At 29.5% G+C, this 23,587-nt stretch overlaps 2 protein-coding genes across 2 annotated transcripts in view; both read left to right on the top strand.

Moving 5' to 3' along the window:
• LOC135963711 (E3 ubiquitin-protein ligase RNF181 homolog) overlaps positions 1-23,587 on the top strand; it is a 99,170-nt gene that overhangs the window by 42,812 nt on the left and 32,771 nt on the right. Inside the window, exon 2 of the mRNA XM_065515668.1 lies at positions 377-438. The gene's annotated coding sequence lies outside the window, so the exon portion shown is untranslated. The remainder of the gene's footprint in view (positions 1-376; positions 439-23,587) is intronic.
• Positions 22,008-23,587, top strand: part of fray (frayed) — a 28,812-nt gene continuing 27,232 nt past the window's right edge. The window contains exon 1 of the mRNA XM_065515667.1: positions 22,008-22,318. Coding sequence (XP_065371739.1) covers positions 22,285-22,318 — 34 coding nt within the window. The 5' untranslated portion in view covers positions 22,008-22,284. The remainder of the gene's footprint in view (positions 22,319-23,587) is intronic.

Below are 23,587 nucleotides of genomic sequence, written 5' to 3'. Positions count from 1 at the left end.
TAATTGTTTTATTTAACTTCTGATTCTTGGAGTTTATTGAGAATTTGAGTTAAATCAACACACATTTTTCTTTTAGTGTATGTATAATTGAGTTCTTAAAAAATATTTTTTCTATAAATAAGTTTTCAGTTCTTTGCTGTTGGCCTAAGTAAACAAATATTTTATTTTTCGCTTTTTTCTAACACTTAATATTAGTAAAGAGTTGTATTGTTTCAATTATTTTCTTTAACTAGTTTTAGTTGAATATTAAATTTATGTTATTTTTGAGTAAACATCCGCTGATTTATTTAGCCTGCTTTTAGCAGTTTTTTTTATAAATAAATTTTAATTATTGCGCATATTTTTAATTTGAATTTCTTGTTTTCGTTTTTTGCAGATAACACTGTTTAAGATCAACAACCTTAATTTGAGAGTATTTTAAATTTTGTTATTTAAAAGGTGAGTTTTTATTGAAAATTGTATTATGAAATTTAAATTTTGTTATAACATAACTGCACCATCAATTTGAGGATTATTAAAACATTATCAATGTATCTTTTAATATGGAGACTTAGATGTTGAAAGCTCGTAACTGAAAATTTTGCCAAACGATTTCTGTATCTTAATAATGTTATTTTGTCATCAGTATTTCATGCTGAAAACAAAAATTTTCAGTTGCGAGATGTCAATATCTGATTGACGCACAATGGGACTGAATTTCCATTTTTTTATTTAAAGTTTAGGACATGAGCTTTATTTGTGCCATTGTGATTATTGGAAAAATATGATTGTATACTTTTTGATTTCTATATTTCTAATTTTAAAATGAAGCTTAACCGTATATTCATTTACAATACTCAGTACTAAGTAGAAATACCTTTTAAATTATAAGTAAATGCATTAAATATTCAGCAAACCCTGGGAACGCCATCTTGAATATTTCAATTAGTTAATTTTGAGAGCAGGGGACTGAAAAAATTTTCGGATTGAAGGATTTTCCAGCAAAAACTTTGCAATGACATACAATTACTTATGAACTTGCAAGAATGTCATCTGTATTACATAGAAGTAGTTAAGTAATGGTTTACAGTCGAGAATTTGGACATTATTATAAACATTGCCATTCGAGGCGGTTGTGTATGCGGTCATTGTCTGGTAAAAAATACCAATTATTTTTACTCCATAAGTAACTAAGCCCTGATAGATACCTATCCACTGTGGTTCCACATCAAAATCTAGATGGACAAAATTATAAAGATCGGTATCTTCAGAATTTTGAAAAATTAAGTATTTTCGGAAGCTGACAGTCTGCTCTCCTCCAATACAAATGGGTTTTTCAATTGGACATTTCGTTTTCTCGACATAAGCGCCAGAAGTTAAAAAATGTTGATCATATTTTCGTTAATTTTTTTTAATATTTTACTGCTTTACTAAATTACATATATTTCAATTGTTTTACCATATAGAAATTCATACTTCAAAACATAGATAAACATTGATATATGCTTTTATTAGGTGTATATCTTATATTTATGGGCCTCTCCATTTTACTGTTATACTCCTTTAAACTTGGGTCTCAAATATACTGATATTTTTTTATACCCTTCATATATATATAAGTTTGTCATTCCGTTTGTAATTTCTACATTTTTCATTTCCGACCCTATAAAGTATATATATTCTGGATCCTTATAGATAGCGGAGTCGATTAAGCCATGTCCGTCTGTCTGTCTGTTGAAATCAATTTTCTGAAGACCCCAGATATCTTCGGGATCCAAATCTTCAATAATTCTGTCAGACATGCTTTCGAGAAGTTTGCTATTTAAAATCAGCAAAATCGGTCCATAAATAACGGAGATATGAGCAAACAACCGGGACAACCTCAATTTTTGATCTATATCTGGATTACTAAGTCATTAATATAGACAATATGGTCATCTAATGATAGAGATATTTCAAAGTCCATTGCAACGATGTAGATAACGCTATAGTAAGTTGGACCTACAATGGGTCAAAATCGGGAAAAATATTGTTTAACCCGAATTTTTTTTTCATCAAAAAAATTTGTTTGTCATACATTTTTTTTTCAAAAAAAAATTTAAAACAAAAAAATTTTAAAAGCAATTTCAAAAAAAATTAAAAAAAATTTAATTTTGTTTACCTAAAAATATTTAAAAAAAATTATTTTAAAGTATAATTTGGTGAAGGGTATATAAGATTCGGCACAGCCGATTGATTTCTATATTCAACGTATTTCCACATATCTTTGTCCATATATGTTTTACCGATTTTTCCAAACATTTTCCAGAAACTAGAAACATTAATAATAAATTTCATACCCTTAGAGGTCCTTTTATTTTGGCTCTATCGCACTTAAAAATCAGTTGACGAAAAAAATTCAAGTATTTGTCTTAAATTGGTGGCCACCACTGTAGCTTGTCAAAAAAAAAGACCGTCGAAGCCCGTCCAATGACTATATACATAATTTAAAGAAACTTCTGGGGAATGTCTTTATAAAAAAATTGTAGCCGTCAGCACCCGCCGAAATACTTTTTTTTTAATTTTTACAGAATAGAATTTTTAGAAATATTTTTTTTTTTATTATTGATTTTTATATATCTAGACCCTACTGTAACTTGAAATGTAGTAAATACAGATCTTTTTACAAAATTTAGTTTCAGTAACACATGAAAACGTATTTTTTTTAATTTTTTTTTTAATGATTTTTATATATCTAGACCCTACTGTACCTTGAAAAAAAGTTTATTTTGATCTTTTAAACATTTTTTTGGAATCTGAGACACCAATTCTATATAAAAAGAGCGCCAAATAATTTTGTCCACCTAGATTTTTATTTGGAACCACAGTGCTATCTATTGGTTGAAATTACGGACATAAGGCGCATATAAGACCATAGTAAGTTGCACCTGCAATGGGTCAAAATCGGAAAAATATTTTTTAACCCAAATTTTTTTGTTCACCAAAAAAAAAATTAATAAACAAAAATATTTTTTTTTAAAATTTAAAAAAAAAAATTTTAAATTAAAAAAAAAAATTTAAATTTAAAAAAAGTTTTAAAATTAAAAAAAAACAATTCGCAAATTTTATTTTCCAAAAAATTAAAAAACTGCAAAAAAATTAATTTTGTTCACCTAAAAATTGGTATATAAGATTCGGCACAGACGAATATAGCTCTCTTACTTGTTTTTTTTCTGCTTTTCCAATGTGACGGACCTATGCTCGACCAGTTATGTCTTTGCCACAAGTATTATTATTATTGGCTTTCCAAAATCTCCCCACTCTGCGCTTGTAGTCACCATTTTATCAAAACTCATGGCCTCGCATTAACTTTGTTTACACAAATGTACTAAGTGAAGTCGAGAGGAGAGTACATTTATCGCATAATAAATAAATCATTACTGGTAATCAAATGTATATGTGCCTCTTTGCGCTGATTGTGTTGTGTTTTATTTTTAAATCGTTTATTCAATTAAAATAGGCTGCTTGTAACACAAAAAATCCACATATTGCTAAAAATAGATTGTTATTATGCAAAATTACTACTTTATGCTAAATTTAAATACATATTTGTTTTATTAACACAAAAATTTGCCATTCACACAAGTACTTGTGCGAGCAGTGCTATAAAAAAGCAATGTTTACAATAATTGGGGAGAGAACAATAATAATAAAAAATGTGACCCATTGCAGCGTTGCCACAGGCCTTAAAATTTCATAAATTAACCAAAAATATTCAAATTTTGAATATATTTTAGAGGATAAATCAGATTGGTCACTTACCTGTTGCACCCCTTTTAGATATTACATCCAAAGATATTAATTTTTTTTCTGAAAAATAAAAAAACATTTAATAAAATCAACTAAACTAGCATTTTTTAATCAAACAAATCTATAATATACATATAACAATCTTCAAAAATTTATACACATTATTCTTAAAATGTTAATATTTCATTCATTCTACTCGTATAAGCTAAAGATCAGTGATCGATCGCCAGGGGCTGAATATAAATGGTTATTTTCCTGTAAACTATAAGAATGTCAATGAAGTTCTCAAAAATTATGGAATTAGAAACAAAAATTATAATCATTAGCTGATCAGATTGTGCACAATATGTTGTTATAATCCATGCTCCTTTATGCCGATCGCTAACACAAATCGATAACTTTGAAACCAATAACATATAAACTAGGATATTTTCTGCATTATCAAAGATGATTTTATTTAACTAGTTTATATTTTTAAGATAATATTAGCCAAGAAATTTTAAATTGTAACATATTTGGTTTATTGGCAACTCTCGATCACATTCATGATCAGATATAAAGTTAACCTAGCAAAAGTTTTTAAGTGAGAATAAAAGATTTGTGTACATTAAATGATCTCAAATATTGAAACCTACTCAAAATTATGGTTCTCAAATGTTGCTGGGTAATGTTTATACATATACCATGATGCTTGAATAAACGAAAATTATGTTATGAATTTAACTATGTATAGCAATTTATTTTGTAGTTTGTTGCCAGTTGACATGTACATTTTTTAAATATATACTACAATGACAGCAGCAGCAACAACAATCAAATCACTGATGTAAACATCAGTCAAAATATCAACAGTAATGGCAACATCATAATCATCATGAACTTATTCTTTACATAACACTATACAACACCAAAAAAAATTACGAGGTCCGACCAATAAATTTTGATAGAGGAGACAAAAAAAAAGACACGTGTATCGGCGTTTTGAAAGTTTATATCTGAATTTCATTTGAGGGGAGTTAAAGTTTCAAAACTCTGGCACATTGTTAATCTTAATAAATGCGAAATTAACCCTCGGCTCTCTTTTGTTGTGTCTTATTTCTGACTTTCTGGTTGAATTTTCCGTTTTGGTGTATTTAATGACTTATAGTAATATTTCCCGTATAATTTTTTTGCAGAACAGTTTAACCCCTTAAATCCCTGTTTTAATGGTGGTTTTGCACTTTTTTAAAAGGACAAAAAAGACCCATGTCTTGAGGATTTAGAGGGTTAATATATTCTACTAAAATATTCTCCGTAACATTTTACATAACTTTGCAGAACACATTTTATACCTAAAATGTAAGGATCATATGGTTTCTTATGACGATTAACAATAAGAATGTGCCAGATTTGGGATACTTTAACCCCCCCTCAAATGAAATTCAGACTTAAACTTTCAAAACGCCAATATACGTGTCTTTTTTTTTTTGTTTCCTCTATCAAAATTTATTGGTCGGACCTTGTAATTTTGGAAAAAAAAATTGATTTTGTTGTATAGTGTAATAAGTGAACTTGACAGTTTTCAATTCATGATGCCGGCAATAACATCAACACAATCAGTAAAAGTTTTTTGTTTAAACCCTTCACCATAAGTGGTAACGGTATAAGGAGTGAGATCGAAAAAATCTTAACATACATAAATGTTATTAAAAAAAACACTAAACCTACAGTTTTGATTTTTTGTTTATTTGATTGAAATTATTATTACAATTTACAAAAAATATTATTTTTATAGTTCTAATCAATAGTGATGAATTTATGAAATTTTTCCGGAAACCCTTCCAGGTTTTTATAGTTCTTCCTGTCACTTTGTTGGAACAGGTAGTCCATCTCCTTTTAAAATCTACCACACTTTTGGACACATTTTTTTTATTGCTCTTCAATTCTCTTTTAACAAGAGTCCAATATCTCTCCAGTGGCCTTAGCTCCAGGCAGTTTGAAGGATTTGCCTCTCTTGGTACAAATACCGCATTATTGTTCTTGTACCACTCAAGACCTTCTGACAGGATGCCAAATCAGGCCAAAAATAAGGGAATGTAAACATTCCTTGATGTAAATTTCGGTATTTATAGAGTCCTTTGTAACAAATGTTTAGCTTACCAAGAACTTTTTAGGAAAATTTTCTGCTTTTGGGTCCTAAACTTTTTTACAGCATCAGCAACATTATAGATTTGAGGAAAACGTGTGTTAAGGTTTCTTCGATCTCACTTCTTATATAGATTATATTGAGTAGAGGGAGAGATACATATGCCTATTTCGGTGTATCATTTCCAAGATATTCCAAGTTGGGCATTTGTCTTCGACAGATCGTATTGTCGGATAGACCAATACGAGCCAGATGATATTCAACTCTGTAGTCACCAATTAATACATTAACTTGTCTTTTGAGTTTAGGTTCAGAAACTGACGACATCCATACATTCCATACATCATTCTTACACTGTAAAATATTCTGGGATTTCCTATTTATAACCGCTTGGCTATCCATAAAAGTACTGGTTGGAGTTTGGTTATCAATCCTCTTCAACCATTTAATACCATTTGAAATCGTCATGATCTCATCCAGAAAGTGATGTCTGTATTAAAAGTATTTACCTAAATTTCGTATTAGCTCGTAGAAGCCCATTTCCGTTTGGTCATCTAGTTTTGAACCATCTGTATAAAGCTCGTTCCTTGGATATTCCTTACTCGTGTTACTTCAGCCCATTCATTGTCTTGCGGTAATGTGGCGATGCAGTAAAGTAGCTAGGATATATTATCCTTTGGTTTCTGATTGCATTATCATTTACTAGCCAAATTCCCATTATCATCAGTCTAGCCAAATTCCCATTATCATCAGTCTGTTGTCATAGTGAATAAGGAGACTGTGGAACTCCATTTGAATTTTCATTACACAATCCAACAGATCTTTGCACCTCAGTTTCCTATGCAGCACAATATTCTGTATTTTTTTGAAGACATTCATTATTAACATATTGCCTAATGAGATCCACCATACTATCGAGTCTTAGCTACAAAATCTATACAATGAGTAATTCAGATTTTAGATATAAACAAAATTATAAGCACCATAATGATTTATTACAGTGCACAGTGGGGCAGAATCAAAATTTTTGGGAAATAAATCTGGCATTTCTAAACGCCTGGTCCGATCGAGATAAAATTTTGACGCAGGCGTAGCCAAGGAGTATTCGAGTTTAATTTATTAAAATAAGCCCTACAAATAATCCAGGGGCGGCGCTATGAGGACTCAAAGTAGGTTACCTACGACATGTAAAATTTTTAAACACGTGCAATTTTTTGTTTCCCATCCGATTTCAAGTCAATATCTCAATTAGATTCAAAATTATGCCACTTTAAATCTCCGTCCTTCAAAAATGTTGCACTTTTTCATATTATAAAATATTTATTTTTTAACAGAACTCAATGAAATTTTCAACGTTTTTTTAAATTGTTTTTTTAAAATCCTAAAAATGGTATTTTTTAAAATTTTGCCCATGGGGTCCACATTTTCTCCTGGGCTGGGAAAATACTTTGGGGATAAATAGGGAGTACATCAAGGTTTCCAAAACAGCTTCCCGTTTTTTTTTATCACAGCTTTGGGATTTTAGAACATGTGGCCCAAAGTTGAAATTTTGTTTAAAAAAAATAGGCCGAAGGTCGTAGGGGCAACATACTCAAAAATTAGGACATGTTTTTTATACTTAAATGTTCTCTGAAAGATACCTTACAGAAAAATATAAAATTCTTTTATGTTCTTAAAGAAAGTTTATTTTTAATAAAAAAAGAGTTAAGTCACCTTTTCGCCCAAAAAACAGCAAAAATCAAATATTTTTTGAATATTTAAATTGAAAATCGTTTATTTTTGGATCCATAATCGATATTGCTCTGAAAACTTTTGTGTGTTAAGCCTAGTACTCTGTTCATATTTGCGAAAAATTATGGTTTTTTCATGCGAAAAATTTTATATGCTGTTTGACAGCTAGCTGTTAGTTTTCATTTCGTGCGAAAGAAGTGCTGCATATGTTATTTCGTGTGGAAAAATAAGGTTGCCAGATGTATTTCACATGTTTTCCACAATAAAAACAGAGTACTGCTCTTGCGAAATTATTTCGCATATATTTCATTCCAAATATTTTATATGTAGTTTGACAGCATTTCGCACGAAATTTTGAACAGAGTACCTGCTTTATTCGTAATTTACAAAAAAAATTGAGTCCATTCGGTCATGTTTTTTATACTAAAATGTTCTCCGTAAAGATACCTTACAGAAAAATATAAAATTCGTATATGTTCTTAAAAAAAGTTAATTTTTAATAAAAAAAGAGTTAAGTCACCTTTTCGCCCAAAAAACAGCAAAAATCAAATATTTTTTGAATATTTAAATTGAAAATCGTTTATTTTTTGATCCATAATCGATATTGCTCTGAAAACTTTTGTATGTTATTCGTAATTTACAAAAAAATCAACTATTTTTTGAATATTTAAATTGAAAATCGTTTATTTTTTGATCCATAATCGATATTGCGCTGAAAACTTTTGTATGTTATTCGTAATTTACAAAAAAAATCAAGTCCATTCGGTCCAAAAGTACGACCTATATTTTTAAAAAAGCGGACCAAGGTATGGCAAAATTTTAAAATTTAAATTTTGAAATGCCTATAACTCGGAAATTGTAAGAGATAAATAGCACATGCAAGCATGTTTTTTTCAAGAATTATAAAATTTTTTGAAATCGGATGGGAAACAAAAAAATTGCACGTGTTTAAAAAATTTACATTTCGAAAGTAACCTACTTTGAGCCCTCATAGCGCCGCCCCTGGATTATTTGTAGTGCTCATTTTAATAAATTAAACTCGAATACTCCTTGGCTACGCCTGCGTCCCGATCGGACCAGGCGTTTAGAAATGCCAGATTTATTTATTTTGATTCTGCCCCACTGTGCAGTGATATTTGGAAGCTAGTTTTTGTTAATCATGGCTGTAGTTTCGAATTTTAGTTAAGACATTTGAATACTTATTTCAGGCCTAGGAAGAGTAAAGACAAATCTAATTCAAATTTAAGATAAGTAATTTTATTCGTGAAAAAACCATATGACTGTAAGTATTTCCAATTAATGTTTTCCATTCTTGATAATAAGTCAAAAATTAAAACACGCGCTCAGCTCTAAATTCAAACCCGTGTGACCTACAATGTATGGTCGACTTCAGTTACAAATTCATACATAAATGGTTGACGAATTAAATGGAATGTATGGATATTTCTAAATTTTTTTTTTTTAAATGGTTCAATTTACAAATTGTTGCAGTTGTTTATAAATTTAAAAACTCACGTGAATTGCTGATTTGAATACGAATATTCTTGTTGTTTGTGTTTATTCATTTTTTTGATTTCTTTTGTAAAAATATGTATTGCTTCTTTGCAGTTTGTTTCGCTTATTACATGGTATTTTTTGTTTGTCATTTGGTTTGTTTAATTGTAGCTGATTTTATTGAGTGTGGGAAAATGTAAATGAATGGCCTACAGTGGATTCGAAATTAGTGATGTTTAGTTGACGCAGGCCTAATGCCACTAAGTTCTCACCTGAGTTAAACATTAGAGGCATGTTCAGGAACTACATCTGCTAATGATCAGAACAGCTTCTCTGCGAATTCTTACATACTCAGACGACTTTAAATCGATTTTAAAAAAAATCAGTAGCATAAGTTGGTAAAACTTAATTGGGTGATTAGTTAAACTTGAAACAAATTGAACTAATGACAAAAACTGCATCCTAACCTCTATCACTTAATGTTTTTAAATTTCTGTTATTTTTATCTGAACTAAATAGTATAAAATTGACAGCATTGTCATCAGAAAAAATACAGTTTGATTAGTCTGTGTTAAATATATATTTGAAGGGTTTATTTCGAGAATTTTTCAAATATTTATTTTTTAAAACTGGGAAATACATCAATTGCAATTACAAATTTGTATTGGTTTCGGTCTGCTAAATTGTCGAAGAAAAATAATCATGTATTTATTTGTTTGTATGTTGATTTGTGGTCTTTGCACCATGAGTGAGTGAATCTTTTAGTCAAATAATTTGGCATTATTTCCTGGGCGCCAATTTGTTTTTTTTTTTGGTTTGTTTTTAATTAAATGTTTTTATTTAGATTTGTTTTAATTAAAAATAAAGAATAAACAAAACCTTAAAGAAAATTATTTTTAATTTCTAGTTTTTATTTTTATGCTCAACACTATCGAGTATTTGTATTTAAAATCTTTTCCGTAAATTCAAATATTTAAAACAAAACTTATATTCATCGTTAGATTTTCCGATTTTCAATATTACCTTGTAAATTTGTTACACTCTGCAATACAATTGATTATTATCGGGAGAATAAAACTGTTATTTTCATATGAATTCATATTTTAACAACCAAATCAATAGGAAATGATTTAACAAATAAAATTGTATATCGTTCAATTCTTAAAATAGAGAAATATATTCATCGCAGACCCGTAAAAGTATATATATTCTGAGTCCTCATTCTATGACTATTTAGCTATATCCGTCCATCTGTCTGCTGAAAACACGATAGGACCCAAACGATAGTATTTTTCCACAATATCGGTGCTTGATTGTACCGATATTGCCGAAAATCATCCAACATTTGTCCGTAGTCCCCAACAAGGTCCCCCTCAGAAAAGTGCTTCAACATTCAGGACTTATAATAACACTGTGCTCGAAAATTACTGTTGTTTTTTCTGTGTAGAAGTGCACCCAGTGGGTTAAACTAATTCGGGTACGCTGAATTCAATAGTGTTAACCGTTGTTTTAGGTTAGCTCATATTTTCGAGATATACTGTTATTTCGGAAATGGAGGAGTTGCACAACATATATTCGCGTAACTCAAAAACGGTTTAGTTTATTGAAAAAAATGGAAAAAACGAAATTCCACAATAAAATTACCTTTAAGTAAGGCTTAACACGTTTTTAATCTTCGCAGTCGTTTTAGAAATATAAATTTTATTTGGCAAAAAAAAAATAATTTTTTAGAAAAATTTTGAAATTTTTGGTTTTTAAAACGGCATTAAAAATTGGAAAATTCATATACGCTCTTAATTTTTTTCAAACATATAGAAAACGAAGTTCCAAATAAAACAATCCCTAAATAATTAAAATCTGTTTACAACTTTTAATTTTATTCACTAAAGATAAGATACATAACTCTATGTTTCTCTAACGGCAAGATTCTGTAACTTATCTATTTGTTGTTGATTTTGAATACATAAATTTGACTAGTGGAAAAGATAAGATATATATATTATATATTAGCGTATATTCAAAAATGTATAAATGTTAAAAATATGGGAAAAATTTTTAAAATTTTATTAGGGGATATTTGCTTGATCTTTTGTTTATAAAATTAAAAGTTGTAAACAGATTTTAATCATTTAGAGATTGTTTTGTTTAGAACTTTATTTTCTATAAGCTGAGAAAAAATTAACTGCGTAGCTTCATTTTCCAATTTTTCATGCCGTTTTAAAAAACAAAAATTTCGAAATTTTGCTAAAAAAATAATTTTTTGTTTGCCAAAACAAATTTATATTTCTAAAACGACTGCGAAGATTAAAAATATGTTAAGCATTTCTTAAACGTAATTTTATTGCGGAATTTCGATTTTTCCATTTTTTTCAATAAACTAAATCTTTTTGGAGTTACACGAATATATGTAGTGCAACCTCCACCATTTTCGAAATAACGGAATATCTCGAAAATACGAGCTAACCTAAAAAAAACGGTTAGCACCACTGAATTCAGCGTACCCGAATAAGTTAAACCCACTGCACTGTGGTTTTTAAATTGGACATTTCGTTTTCTCGACAGAAGCGCCAGAAGTTCCAAAACTTTTGAATCATATTTTCGTTAATTTTTTTAAATATTTTACTACTTTACTAAATTACATACATATATCTCAATTGTTTTACCATATAGAAATTCATACTTCAAAACATAGATAGACATTGATATAGGCTTTTATTAAGTGTATATCTTATATTTATGGGTCTCTCCATTTTCCTGTTATAGTCCTTTAAACTTGGGTCTCAAATATACATATATTTTTTTTTTTAATATTATATAGCTTGCCAAAAAAAAAAGATCGTCGGAGCCCGTCCAATGCCTATATACATCATTTAAAGATGATGTATATTGTAGCCGCCAGCACCCGACGAAATACTTTTTTTTTAATATTTACGGAATGGAATTTTTAGAAATTTTTTTTTATTATTATTGATTTTTATATAAATAGACCCTACTGTAACTTGAAATATAGTAAATACTGATCTTTTTAAAAATTTAGTTTCAGAATCACATGAAAACGTATTTTTTTTATTAATGATTTTTATATATCTAGACCCTACTGTAACTTGAAAAAAAAGTTTATATTGACACCAATTCTATATAAAAAGAGCGCCAAATAAATTTGTCCACCTAGATTTTGATTTGGAACCACAGTGCATCCGTAAATAATAAAAATTTTGTACATTTGAAAACTATCAAATTCAAAGTGTCTACAATACAAATCGAATGGGCCTTGGGAAATCGCAATTATTTTTTTTTAAACTAATGCATTCTTATCACTTATTTTTTTTACAAATGAGTTAGGTCTTTGACAGGAGAGTTTCCGCTCTATGTGAATATCTCTATGGTTAAAACTCCAACATTGTTAGATAATATTATTATTAATAAAAATATTGACAAATAATTATTTCAAATTCATTAACGTGACAAGATTTTTTGAAACTGATACCAGCTAATTTTAGTTTTACTTTATTGTTTAAAAAAAACCAACTACAAAAATTATGACCTTGTAGCGGTTAATGACATTTGCATTTAAGGAAAAAAACGCGACATTAAATTTAAATTAAATAGTTTTTATTGTTCTTTCTTAAAAACGTTTCAAAACAATGTTCGCATGAGTGTAATGAACCTTTTCGGTGTTTGAGTTTTTGCGTATTTTATTTTAGATTTAAAACAGCAAATTAGTGAAAAGATCATTAGACGTCCTTGTTGTAGTTGAGGTTATTGGTGGATGGATGAATGAACTTATTTGAGATTAGCAAAACAAAACTGTCATTATTATTAATATGCATTCATTATTAGTTTCTATTTTATGTTTCATAATTTGATTTTGCAATAAAATAGATTTACCTACTGTTTGTTTTTTATCGCATATAATTTTTCTCTCCCCATAATTTTGAGTGAGCTTTTTGTTTGTTTTCATTTACACTCAAATGAAAATTTCATTGAAGCATTTGAAAACAATTCGTTATATTTAACAAACACTTTTCGGTTTAGTTCTAATGATCATCTGCTGGTTTTCGTGATCATTACTCACATACAAGTGATGCCATACACACACGGTTTTATAGCGTCTTAATGCTAAACGCGCGCGCACTTTTGTAACGAATCGTTTTAATAACCATTACAAAAGGTGAAAAACTTCAATAAATTGTTTAACAATAAGATACACGTTAAAAACTAAACCAGCCATAGAATGTTTGAATAATAATAATATTTTTTTATAAACATAAATTGTATATAAAATTAAATACCACAATTAATTTCACGTGCATTTCAATTAACACCCTTTTAAAAAAGTAAACGGAAAAATAAAGAAAAATTTTAAATCTCTCGGTTTTTTTTATTTTTAAATTTATTTTAAGTGTGTATTTTTGTTCGTAAAGTTCGAAATATAAACAAATTATACACAAGAATGTTTAAAAATAACCACAAATATTTTAATTAACACAATTTTGAAATAAAAAAATATATAAATACAAACAATCATAAATAAATTTATAATAAAATATTTAAAAAGAAAATTTAAAATTGAAAAACATTTTTCTTGCATGTACTGTTTGTTAAACAGTTTTAGAAGAAACAAAAAGTAAGCAAATTATCTTTAAAATATTAACAATACATTTTTAAACATCGGGGAAATCTTCTGCCACTAACTACTTCATTTCCAAATTTCTGCACTTAATATCACAATACATATAATGCATGAAATAATCTAAGCATACAAAATAAAAATTAAAAAAAAACGAGAAAGTGTGTTATATTCGGCTGTGACGAATCTTGTATACCCACCATCAATATGTGAAAATAAAATATTTATCTGATATAGGGGTGATATTGGGGATATGGACCGATCCTCGCTTGTTGATATCGAATTTCATCACGATATTAATTATTATAAGCCAATTATGAATGTTCAAGTCATTTTCTGATGGGGACTGGGGACTAGGGACAAATGATGCCCGATTTTAGCCATACTTTACAGCATAATTTCAGAGTACTTTGAACTAATTTGTGCAAAATTTTATCAGGATTGATGCATAATCAACATTATGGACCGATATTGTCGATTTTAAATAACAATCAAACCTTATCAACAGAGAGTATTTTTGGGAAATTGCAGCCAGCTACCTACGTTAGTGTTTTCAACAGACAGACGGACGGACATAGCTGCAACTTCTTAGAATTTCATAAAGACCCAGAATACATTCGATGTTTTACAAACGGAATGAAAAAATCAATATGATGGTGGTTATAAAAATTGTATTATTCCACCTAAATCAAGTTAGACTACTATCATTTTTAAGTAAGAAACTAATGATTATTGTTCAGAATTTTAGTATTAAAAATAAGCAAACCCAAACGACTAACCCGATATTTACACAAGAATTAACCCACATAACATAAAAAGGACTATAAACATTCAAATACTTGGCAGAAATACTTCCTGAATTGTCTATGTTGAAATAATCATCCAAATTGGTCCTTGAATTGACAAGATATAAACGAAAACCGGTAAAAAGAAAAATCATATTTTTCATTTGTAAAGAAATTTATCATATTGCGTGGCACTAAAAAGTTATACATATTTTATTGTAAAATGTCGTAGCTTCAAATAAAAACTGTCAAAAAACACGTTTTAATTGAAGATGAAAAACAGAATTAATGGAGTCCTCAATGTAAAGTAGGCACCTAAAAACTGACAGAAAAAAAACGTTTTTTTTTTTTTGGAGGAATATTAGGTTCGGTTTCAGCCTGAAAAAAAACGAATTCGGTTGAATTTCTGCTAATTATGCTTTTATTCTACAGTCTAGCGTACTATACCTACGATACCTCAAATAAGTACAATCCCTCGAAATCTATAATGTTTGGCTTCAACAGTGCCCAGTAACCCTAAGTAGCTTCTGAGAATTTACCACATGCTGTATCAGGCGCGGATACAGATCAACCATTTGGGGGGGTGGTAAACTAAAATTTGTTCTACGTTTTTCTTTTTATTCCTTTTTTATATGAAAACTTTTCGGTTTTGGGGGGGGGATTTCCTATTTCACCCCCTCTGGATCCGCGCCTGTGCTGTATAATAAAATGCTTTGTCTGTCAGAGCTCTAACAATCCATTGGAGAAAATTACGATTCAACGATCTCCTTCTTATCTGTGTGTCCCTGTAGTAACTAATATATAGGAGGATCATGCACGGTTACCAGGTAACAAATTATGTCTCTATTCTTGTTCGGCGGTAGACTTAGAAATTCGCACGGGAAGAACCTAAACTCATGCTGCGAGTTGTCACTGTGCCTCAACATTTGCAATGTCTAGTGCCAACAATGCCGAGAAGATATCAACTGCTGAGACTTTCCCCGCAACAGAGGTATAAATCGCTTTGTCTGCCTGAATTCTAACACAGCATTCTATTGGTGAACAAATTCCTACTTAATCGTCCTCCCCTCCTAATAGCAAGATACCCACCTCAATGTTAACCCGTTATGTTTCCAAGTTTATTCAGAGACTCAACAAAATCCTTAAGAACTTCTAACCTCATTTTTAATACTATGATAAGGTCCCGAGCGCATTTAAAGATTCCGAAAATAAAGCATTATTTAGGCCGATCTTTTATAATAAAATTTTCCTTTCAATCATTAGATACTTAATAGCTTTGGAAACATATTTCCAGTTCACATGAACATCCAAATAACTTTGAATAGTTTTAAAATTTGTGTTGCATTTGTATTGCGAACTAACAAACCAACCGATTTAAAATATCAAGGGAATATTTCATTAACGATTTCATCATTTGGTTCGTCCGATTTGGCCCATTTTCAATACCAAACATTTCTAATCAACAGAGAATATTTGGCGATAATTTTACGCTCCTAGTTCCTTCCTCCGTGGCCCCATATGATGTCATTTTATAATATTATAAGGACCCAGAATATATTCCAATAATTCATTGTGACTGTTTTGTGGTGGATATAAAATGTGTATTACACTACGAAATTAATTTTACTGAGTGTGACTAAACTTAGTTAACTAAAATAATTTTCTTGTTTTCTTGTTTTTTTTTTACTACCAATGTCGCCATTATGCACGCCTGCTACAACAATTTGCGAGTAGTGCATAACAAATTTCTTATCAAAGGAATTTTTTTGTCTATCATCAAATTTAATTAGCACCGTTTAAAGCAGTGGTTCTCACAAGCAATTCTTCACGATCGCCTAACAATCCCTTCTGAACACTCTCAATGTTCGCAAACCCCCATTTGAGAATTGTTGGTTAAATTAGCATCAACTTAACTACAAATGAATTAATAATACATACTCGGATTTTATCTATTCGGCATTATATTTTTATTACAGTCAATACCATGTGTTAAACGGTTTAGGCCAAATATAATTAATTAAATAAACATGAAAAATTGGCATACATATTTATTTTTAGAATTTCGTATCTAGTTTCGCTTTATGCAATAAAATTTTAACAATTAATAGAAAATTAACACCTTTTTCTATAAAAATTAAAGAAAAAAAATACTTATTTTTAAGTTGATCATATGACGTGGCTGTTTCTTTCCCCTTTAATAGAACAATTACGCATGACGAGAGCCAGAAGTACTTGTTCTATTAAAGGACAAAGAAGCCACTTATTAGTCACTTAGTCAGTTTATGTAAAAATAGTGCAGAATAAGAACATGTGTAGAAAATCAAAGTTACTTTAAGTAAATTGGGATAAACAATCAAATCTTACTTCCATATTTGCTGCCCAACTTTTACACATTCCCCAAAAAAATATATATATATGTATTTTTGTTTAATTTTTCGTAATTTTGGATACCAGAACTTTAACCAAATCAAATCAGTAACTGTTAGCGGTTTATTTGTGTCTCGTGTTTAACAAGTACAAATTGTGTTTTACATCAATTGTGGAGTCGCTAATTTAGGATTGTTGAAATGAAATCATGGAAAATTTTATGAACCAAACGAAATATTTATGGAAAAAATACTTTTATTTAAATACATTCAAGTACAAGTACATTTATTTGTTTTTATTTTTATAAATAATGAAAAAGAAGCAACTCAATTCTCGTTTCAATGACTTAAAGACGTCACTTTGTCTCTGGTTTTAACGATTGAACGATTTAATAAACAAAATGAAATGAAAGGAATGACTGACTGACTGGGTGAGTGTGTTAATGGATCAATGGAAAAAAAGAGAATGACAACGTTAAATTTGGTTTAGGGGTATTCACTTTAAACGATTGTTACAGCAATTTTACCTTATTCTCCAGATTTAGTAGTAGCTGAGAAGGAAGCCTTGCACACTGGGAAAGAACTAGAATAGTTGGGAAATAAATCCGCAATTTCTAACTGGCTGAACCGATTAACAAAAAATTTCACTTAGGCGTAGCAGAAGAGTATTCGAGTTTAAGTTCTGACGATCCACAGTGGTTTAGAAAAGATTTTTTTTGGAAATAATTTGGTATCTCGGGAATTATTGGGGATATTGTTACGAAATTTCACATGTAAAAAGTGAGTTATTTTCCCAAAAAAGCCCATCTATTTTTTCCCTTTGAATAAAAAATTGTAAAAAGACAAAGCACTGATCCGCGAAATAAAACTTTTTTGCTATCACACGGCAAATAACGTCACAGTACGCATTTTTCTAAAAAAAAAACTCAGTTTTTGGAACCCTTTTGTCCATTTTAGGAATTTAATTATGATATCTTTAACCGTTCAAATTTTATATTTTTCTTCGTGGAAAATCACCATATTATAATATTTTTAGTTTTTAAGATAAATGAAATCCCAAAAATTTATAAAATTTTTTAATTTTACTAAAATGTCAATCTTCAAGTCCTAAGGTTTTCACCAATACCAATTACTTCTATAAAAAGCTTATATTTATACTTCAAAAGCTCCACAAAACTTGCCCCTTTGAAAAATTTTTCGAATTTTTCGAACAAATCTTAGCATACATAAATGTTAATAAAAAAGAAACCACTAAACATACAGTTTTAATTTTTTTTTTTTTTTTGAGATTGACATTATTTTTACAACTTACAAAAAATATAATTTTTATAGTTCTAAGCAATAGAGATGAATTTATGAATCTTTTCCGGAAACCCCTTTCATTAAGGTGATTTCTGTCAATTTGTTCAAACAGCTAGTAAATCTCCATTTAAAATCTGCCACACTTTTGGACACCTTTTTTGTGCTCTTGAATTTTCTTTTAACAAGAGCACCAATATCTCTTCACTGGCCTTAGCTCCAGGCAGTTTGGAGGATTTGCCTTTATTGGTACAAATACCACATTATTGTTCTTGTACCACTCAAGACCTTGCTTACCATGGTGGCAGGATGCCAAATCAATAAGTGGACACATTTAAGAAGTCTTATGAATGGAGGCATCCTCTTTTGTAAATTCCGGTATTTCTACAGCCCTTTGTAACAAATGTTTGGCTTATTTTACTTGCCATACCAAGAACTTTTTGGGAACATTTACTGCTTTTGGCTCCTAAACTTTTCTACAACATTCCCTCGAGCACCAGCAACATAAAAATATTGTCCCGGAAGCTGCAATGAAACATACGTTTCATCATCCATTATGCATCAGGTATATTTTTTGTATAAAATTTAACTTCAATTTCCGTGCTCTGTCTTTGCTCCTAAATTTGCATTGGCTTTAACTTTTCGTACCAAATAGTCCGAGTACTGACCTAACCGGACTGCTTTCATACCGGATGTGTTGGGAGCACTTTTGAAAATTATTTCATTAACTAGCTGACCCGACAGACGTTGTCCTGTCCAAGTTATTAGCGATTTTAGATATTGTGAGTTTTTATATAAAAAATTGATTTTTGGTCAAAATATATGTGATCACAGATAGAGTTCTTTTTCTTGATTAAACGCTTATTGGCCAAGTTATTAGCGGATTTAGATATTTTGAGTTTTTATATAAAAAATCGATTTTTGGTTAGAAATATGAGTGTTCACAGATCGAGCTCTGTTTGATTATTGACCAAGTTATTAGCGAATTTAGATATTTTGAGTTTTTATATAAACAATTCGATTTTTGGTCAGAAATTTGAGTGATCACAGATCGAGCTCTTTATCTTGATTAAACGCTGTTACGCCAAGTAATTATCGATTTAAGCTATTGTGATTTTTTTATATAAGTAATCGAATTTTGGTCTGAAATATGATTGATCACAGACCGATGTATTTTGCAGATGTATTTAATAAATGGGCATATTAGTGGACGTGGACAGTTTTTATTTATGTAAAAACTTTTTTGCTTCTACCTGAACCAGGTTTTCTATCAACGGACAAGTTCTCCCGATACTGTTTAATAACATTGGAATCAGTTTGACGGCAGACCTTTGATTGTTTGGCCAACTTTTTGTAGGACAAAGTTTGGTTATGTTGAATATGTGTACGCACTTTTTTCTCGTCACTCATTTTAATCAGATTAACAACAACTGAACATAATTGACATTAAACATAATAACTGACATACTTTTTAAGGAAAAACGTTTAAGGTTTTTATGATCTCACTCCTTATATTGCATGCAATATGTGCCACGCACAGGCCCCATTAGCTCTAGGAAGCTGAACAAATGTAAATCAACTCGAAAACAAATGAAATCATATTAAGATTTAATGAAATCATATAATAACACGGTGCTACGATGAAAAAAAAAACTTTAAAAACGGCTTAGCGCCGGTTATAGGTCTTGCTAAGTACACTACAAATTGTCTCTAAAAATTTCAGATGTCGTCGTCAGTGATGTTCAGGAAGTCAAATTTTTTCCTGTAGCGTAGTCAGTTTTTGTCCGACTTTAAATTTTTAACGGGTTTGTAAAGAAAACTGATTACGCTTTAAAATGACGTGCATTTTTTGATACATTTTTAAGTTATAAGTATTGTTTTTGTTAAGAATATCTAAAAGAAAGAAAAAAAATTATCAACTTTTTTGATTTTTGTCGCTTTTCATTGCTTATTTTGATATGAAAGTTTATAAAAATGTATACCCACATATATAGAAAATTTAGTCCAAATCGCGTGAAAATTCTAAAAGTTATTCAACTTTTAATTAACACTATTTTTAGTATTTTCTCCTCCAGCGCATATAAATAAAAATAAACAAAAAACTGTAGAAAAAAAAAATATTTGTAAAATTTTGAATTTACAAGGTAAATTTTTTCGACCTTTTTTCAAAAAAGTTTAATAACTTTTGCAAATATAAAACGATTTTAACAAGTAATATCACATTTTTTCCCATATAAAGTTGTCTTTAAAATACTGTGCAAAAAAGAATAGGTTTTCATAGAAAAAAATTAAATTAACTATTGTTGAATATGAAAAATTACGAAAAAAAAATAAAAAATAAAGCGAAACTTTTCGTAAAAACTTACGCAATTTTTGATATACATCTTGTGCATACATTTTATGAAAGCTTAAATCTTTGTCTATCCATAATTGTTTATAATTTTGAAATCGGTCTAAAAATGTGTGGGTTAGAGGTACTAAAGTGCTACGACCTACCCTAAAACAGTTTTTTTCAAAATATCTCAAAATTTTGAGGGTGTTTCAAAATCTTTGAAACACCCCCAAAAAGCGACCTAACAACCCCCATTAGGTCGCTTTTCAAGTTCTGACAAAAAGTGTTATTTTGTAGCAGAGTGTATTAAAAATTATTTTTGGGAATAAAATATTTAATTTTAATTGATTTTGTTGTTTGAAACTTAATTATGTTTCAGTGAACAACCATGCTCAAATTTATAATTGCTATGAACATACAAATGTTTGCAGTAACTAAAATATAGTGGAAATCAAATTAAAATAACAATTATTTGTGCACGACAACAATATATTGTTACAAAGAACACAGTAAGTTGTCGTAACCATGCCGAACCATGTTTTTTCTGCAGAGAATTCAAAAATGTTAAAATTTTATACAAATGTATAATACAGCTTTGAATGGAAGAGTTATCTTACTTTAAACAAATGTTTGTTGCTTCTAATGAACAGCCCTACTGTTATTTGAAGACAGCAACAATTATTTGTCGTTTGTTGTCACATACAAAACGAAACAAAAACACAATCTTGACGTAAATCTAAGTCACATTTTTTCCTTAATTTATAAGTTACTTATTTATGGAATTTCTTTGGTTTTCTATTGTTTTGTGTTTTTGGGAGTGTCAGCAACACTCCACTGTGCTGACTGAGTAGGGGGTAGCAATAGAGGGTTGATTGTGTTTTGTGGTCATAACGATGTTGCTGTTGTTATTGTTGATGATAACGACCGAAAGATACGCTTCTCTTAATTAGCGTAAATATGCATATTTACGACGAGTATTTAAAAAAATAGCAGTCAACAAAACAAATCAATCAACAGCAACCAAATAAATTTGCTAAAAAATTAACACTTTTACTATTTTTTGTCCCGTTGAGCACAGATACAATATATTTTAAATTTATTGTTCTGTCAAACGGTCAGACCATCAGTCGTCTATCTACACAGACAATATTTCTATGTACCTACATATAGGAATATTGTTGTATATTATTTTATATTTTTTTTTTGTTTTTGCTCGTTTAAATGTTTTATTTTTTTTTCTCGTTTCTCACAAACAAACTCGTGTTGAGAAATTTAACAAATTCAATTTAAAGCATTTTTTTTTCTTTCTTTACAATCTGTTAAATATTGTATCTAAAGGAAGCCTCAAGTTTAGTTCATTTCGAGATTTGATCGATGTCGTTTAGTTTGCACAGTTACAGTTTCTAATTTTTTATTATTAATTTTAAAAACAAAATTTTTAAATTTAAACAAACTTTTCTTTAAACTTTCGTTACCTACATTGTGTTTTGGATATTTTTGCTTAGAAAAAATCATTGCCCAAGCAAAGAAAGTGCCGACACGTTTGTCGTTTTAAATGGTGTTCGATCTACAAATAATCAGTTACTTTGTTAATTTATGGAATTTTAGCATAAAGTTGAATACACAATTGAAATTCTTAGTTTCCTAACAGAGAATTGAACCAGCAAGATCCATTGAATATCAATCTTTTTAAGAGATTTTTTTGATTAATTGGTGAATATTCGAAGCAGCTGGATTACTCAAGATCCTATAAAATGAAGTTTTTATTTATGGATTGTTTGAAGCAAAGTGTGTATTAAAGACAATTTTTAATATCTATTATTTTATTAACAATAACAATTTCATATAATTTTCACCGAATTAGAGTCTAAATCACTCATCATTCATTGCTTAAGTATGAATAACAAATCCTTCAGAAATAATATGGAATGTATTAAAAGGAATACATCGAGGTAGGGCTATATTTAAGGACATCCAACTTAAGTTGAACAATATGTTGTGTAAACAACATCTATTTAATTCACAATTTTAGAGAAATAGAATTCGGAATTGATTATCTGATTTGATTTCTTTGTTTTGGTTGATTAAATCTGGTTTTCCGCATACACCGTAATCGGCGCCGATAACAAAAACTGAAACTGAAAAACGTTGGTGTTCGTCACCGTCTCGTTATTTTTTCCTCTTCCAATAAAGAAAATTTATTCTTTTTATTCATTTTGATTTTCTTTAAATTTGAAATAAAAAAATTATTTCGTTCCTACAGCACCGAAAACAACCTACTTGAAGTTGTTTTCGTTCCGGACCCAAATGACAAGTTTTTCGTTCTGATCGTTGCCGTTTCGTTCCCAATTTTCGTTGCCGATTTCTGAAACGAATTTTTTTCGGTGCAAATGTATGGAATTTCGTTTTCGGTGCCGATTACGGTATATGCGGAAACGTAGCTTAAGAGATGCATTTTAAGTAAGAACATTTTTCGTATTTTTTTTTTTTTTTTGAAATCGAAAAAGATTGTGATGTGTTTATACTTTCATTTTGAGTGTAATTAAGAATTCAAATTTGATATTTTTATACCCTTCACCATGAGTGGCAAGGGTATATATAAGTTTGTCATTCCGTTTGTAATTTCTACATTTTTCATTTGCGACCCCACAAAGTATATATATTCTGAATCGTTATAGATAGCGGAGTCGATGAGCCATGTCCGTCTGTGTGTTGAAATCAACTTTCTGAAGCCCCCAAATAACTTACATACACGAATGATACATCAATATCTCGAAATTCTTCCGGCTCGGTTGCTATTTAAAATCCAGAAAATCGTTCCACAAATGGCTGAGATATAAGGAAAAACCAGGACAACCTCGATTTTTGACCTATTTTTGCCCCATATCTGGATTACTAAATCATTAATATAGACAATATGGATATATAATGATAGATATTAGACCTGTGCAACGACGTATATAAGACCATAGTAAGTTGGACCTACAATGGGTCAAAATCGGAAAAAATATTTTTTAACCCGAATTTTTTTTTTCACCAACATTTTTTTTCACTAAA

The sequence above is a fragment of the Calliphora vicina genome, chromosome 1 (genome assembly GCF_958450345.1).
Source record: "Calliphora vicina chromosome 1, idCalVici1.1, whole genome shotgun sequence".
Classification (NCBI taxonomy): domain Eukaryota; kingdom Metazoa; phylum Arthropoda; class Insecta; order Diptera; family Calliphoridae; genus Calliphora; species Calliphora vicina.
Note: the sequence above shows the minus strand (reverse complement) of the source record. Positions and strands in the feature narration are given on the sequence as shown.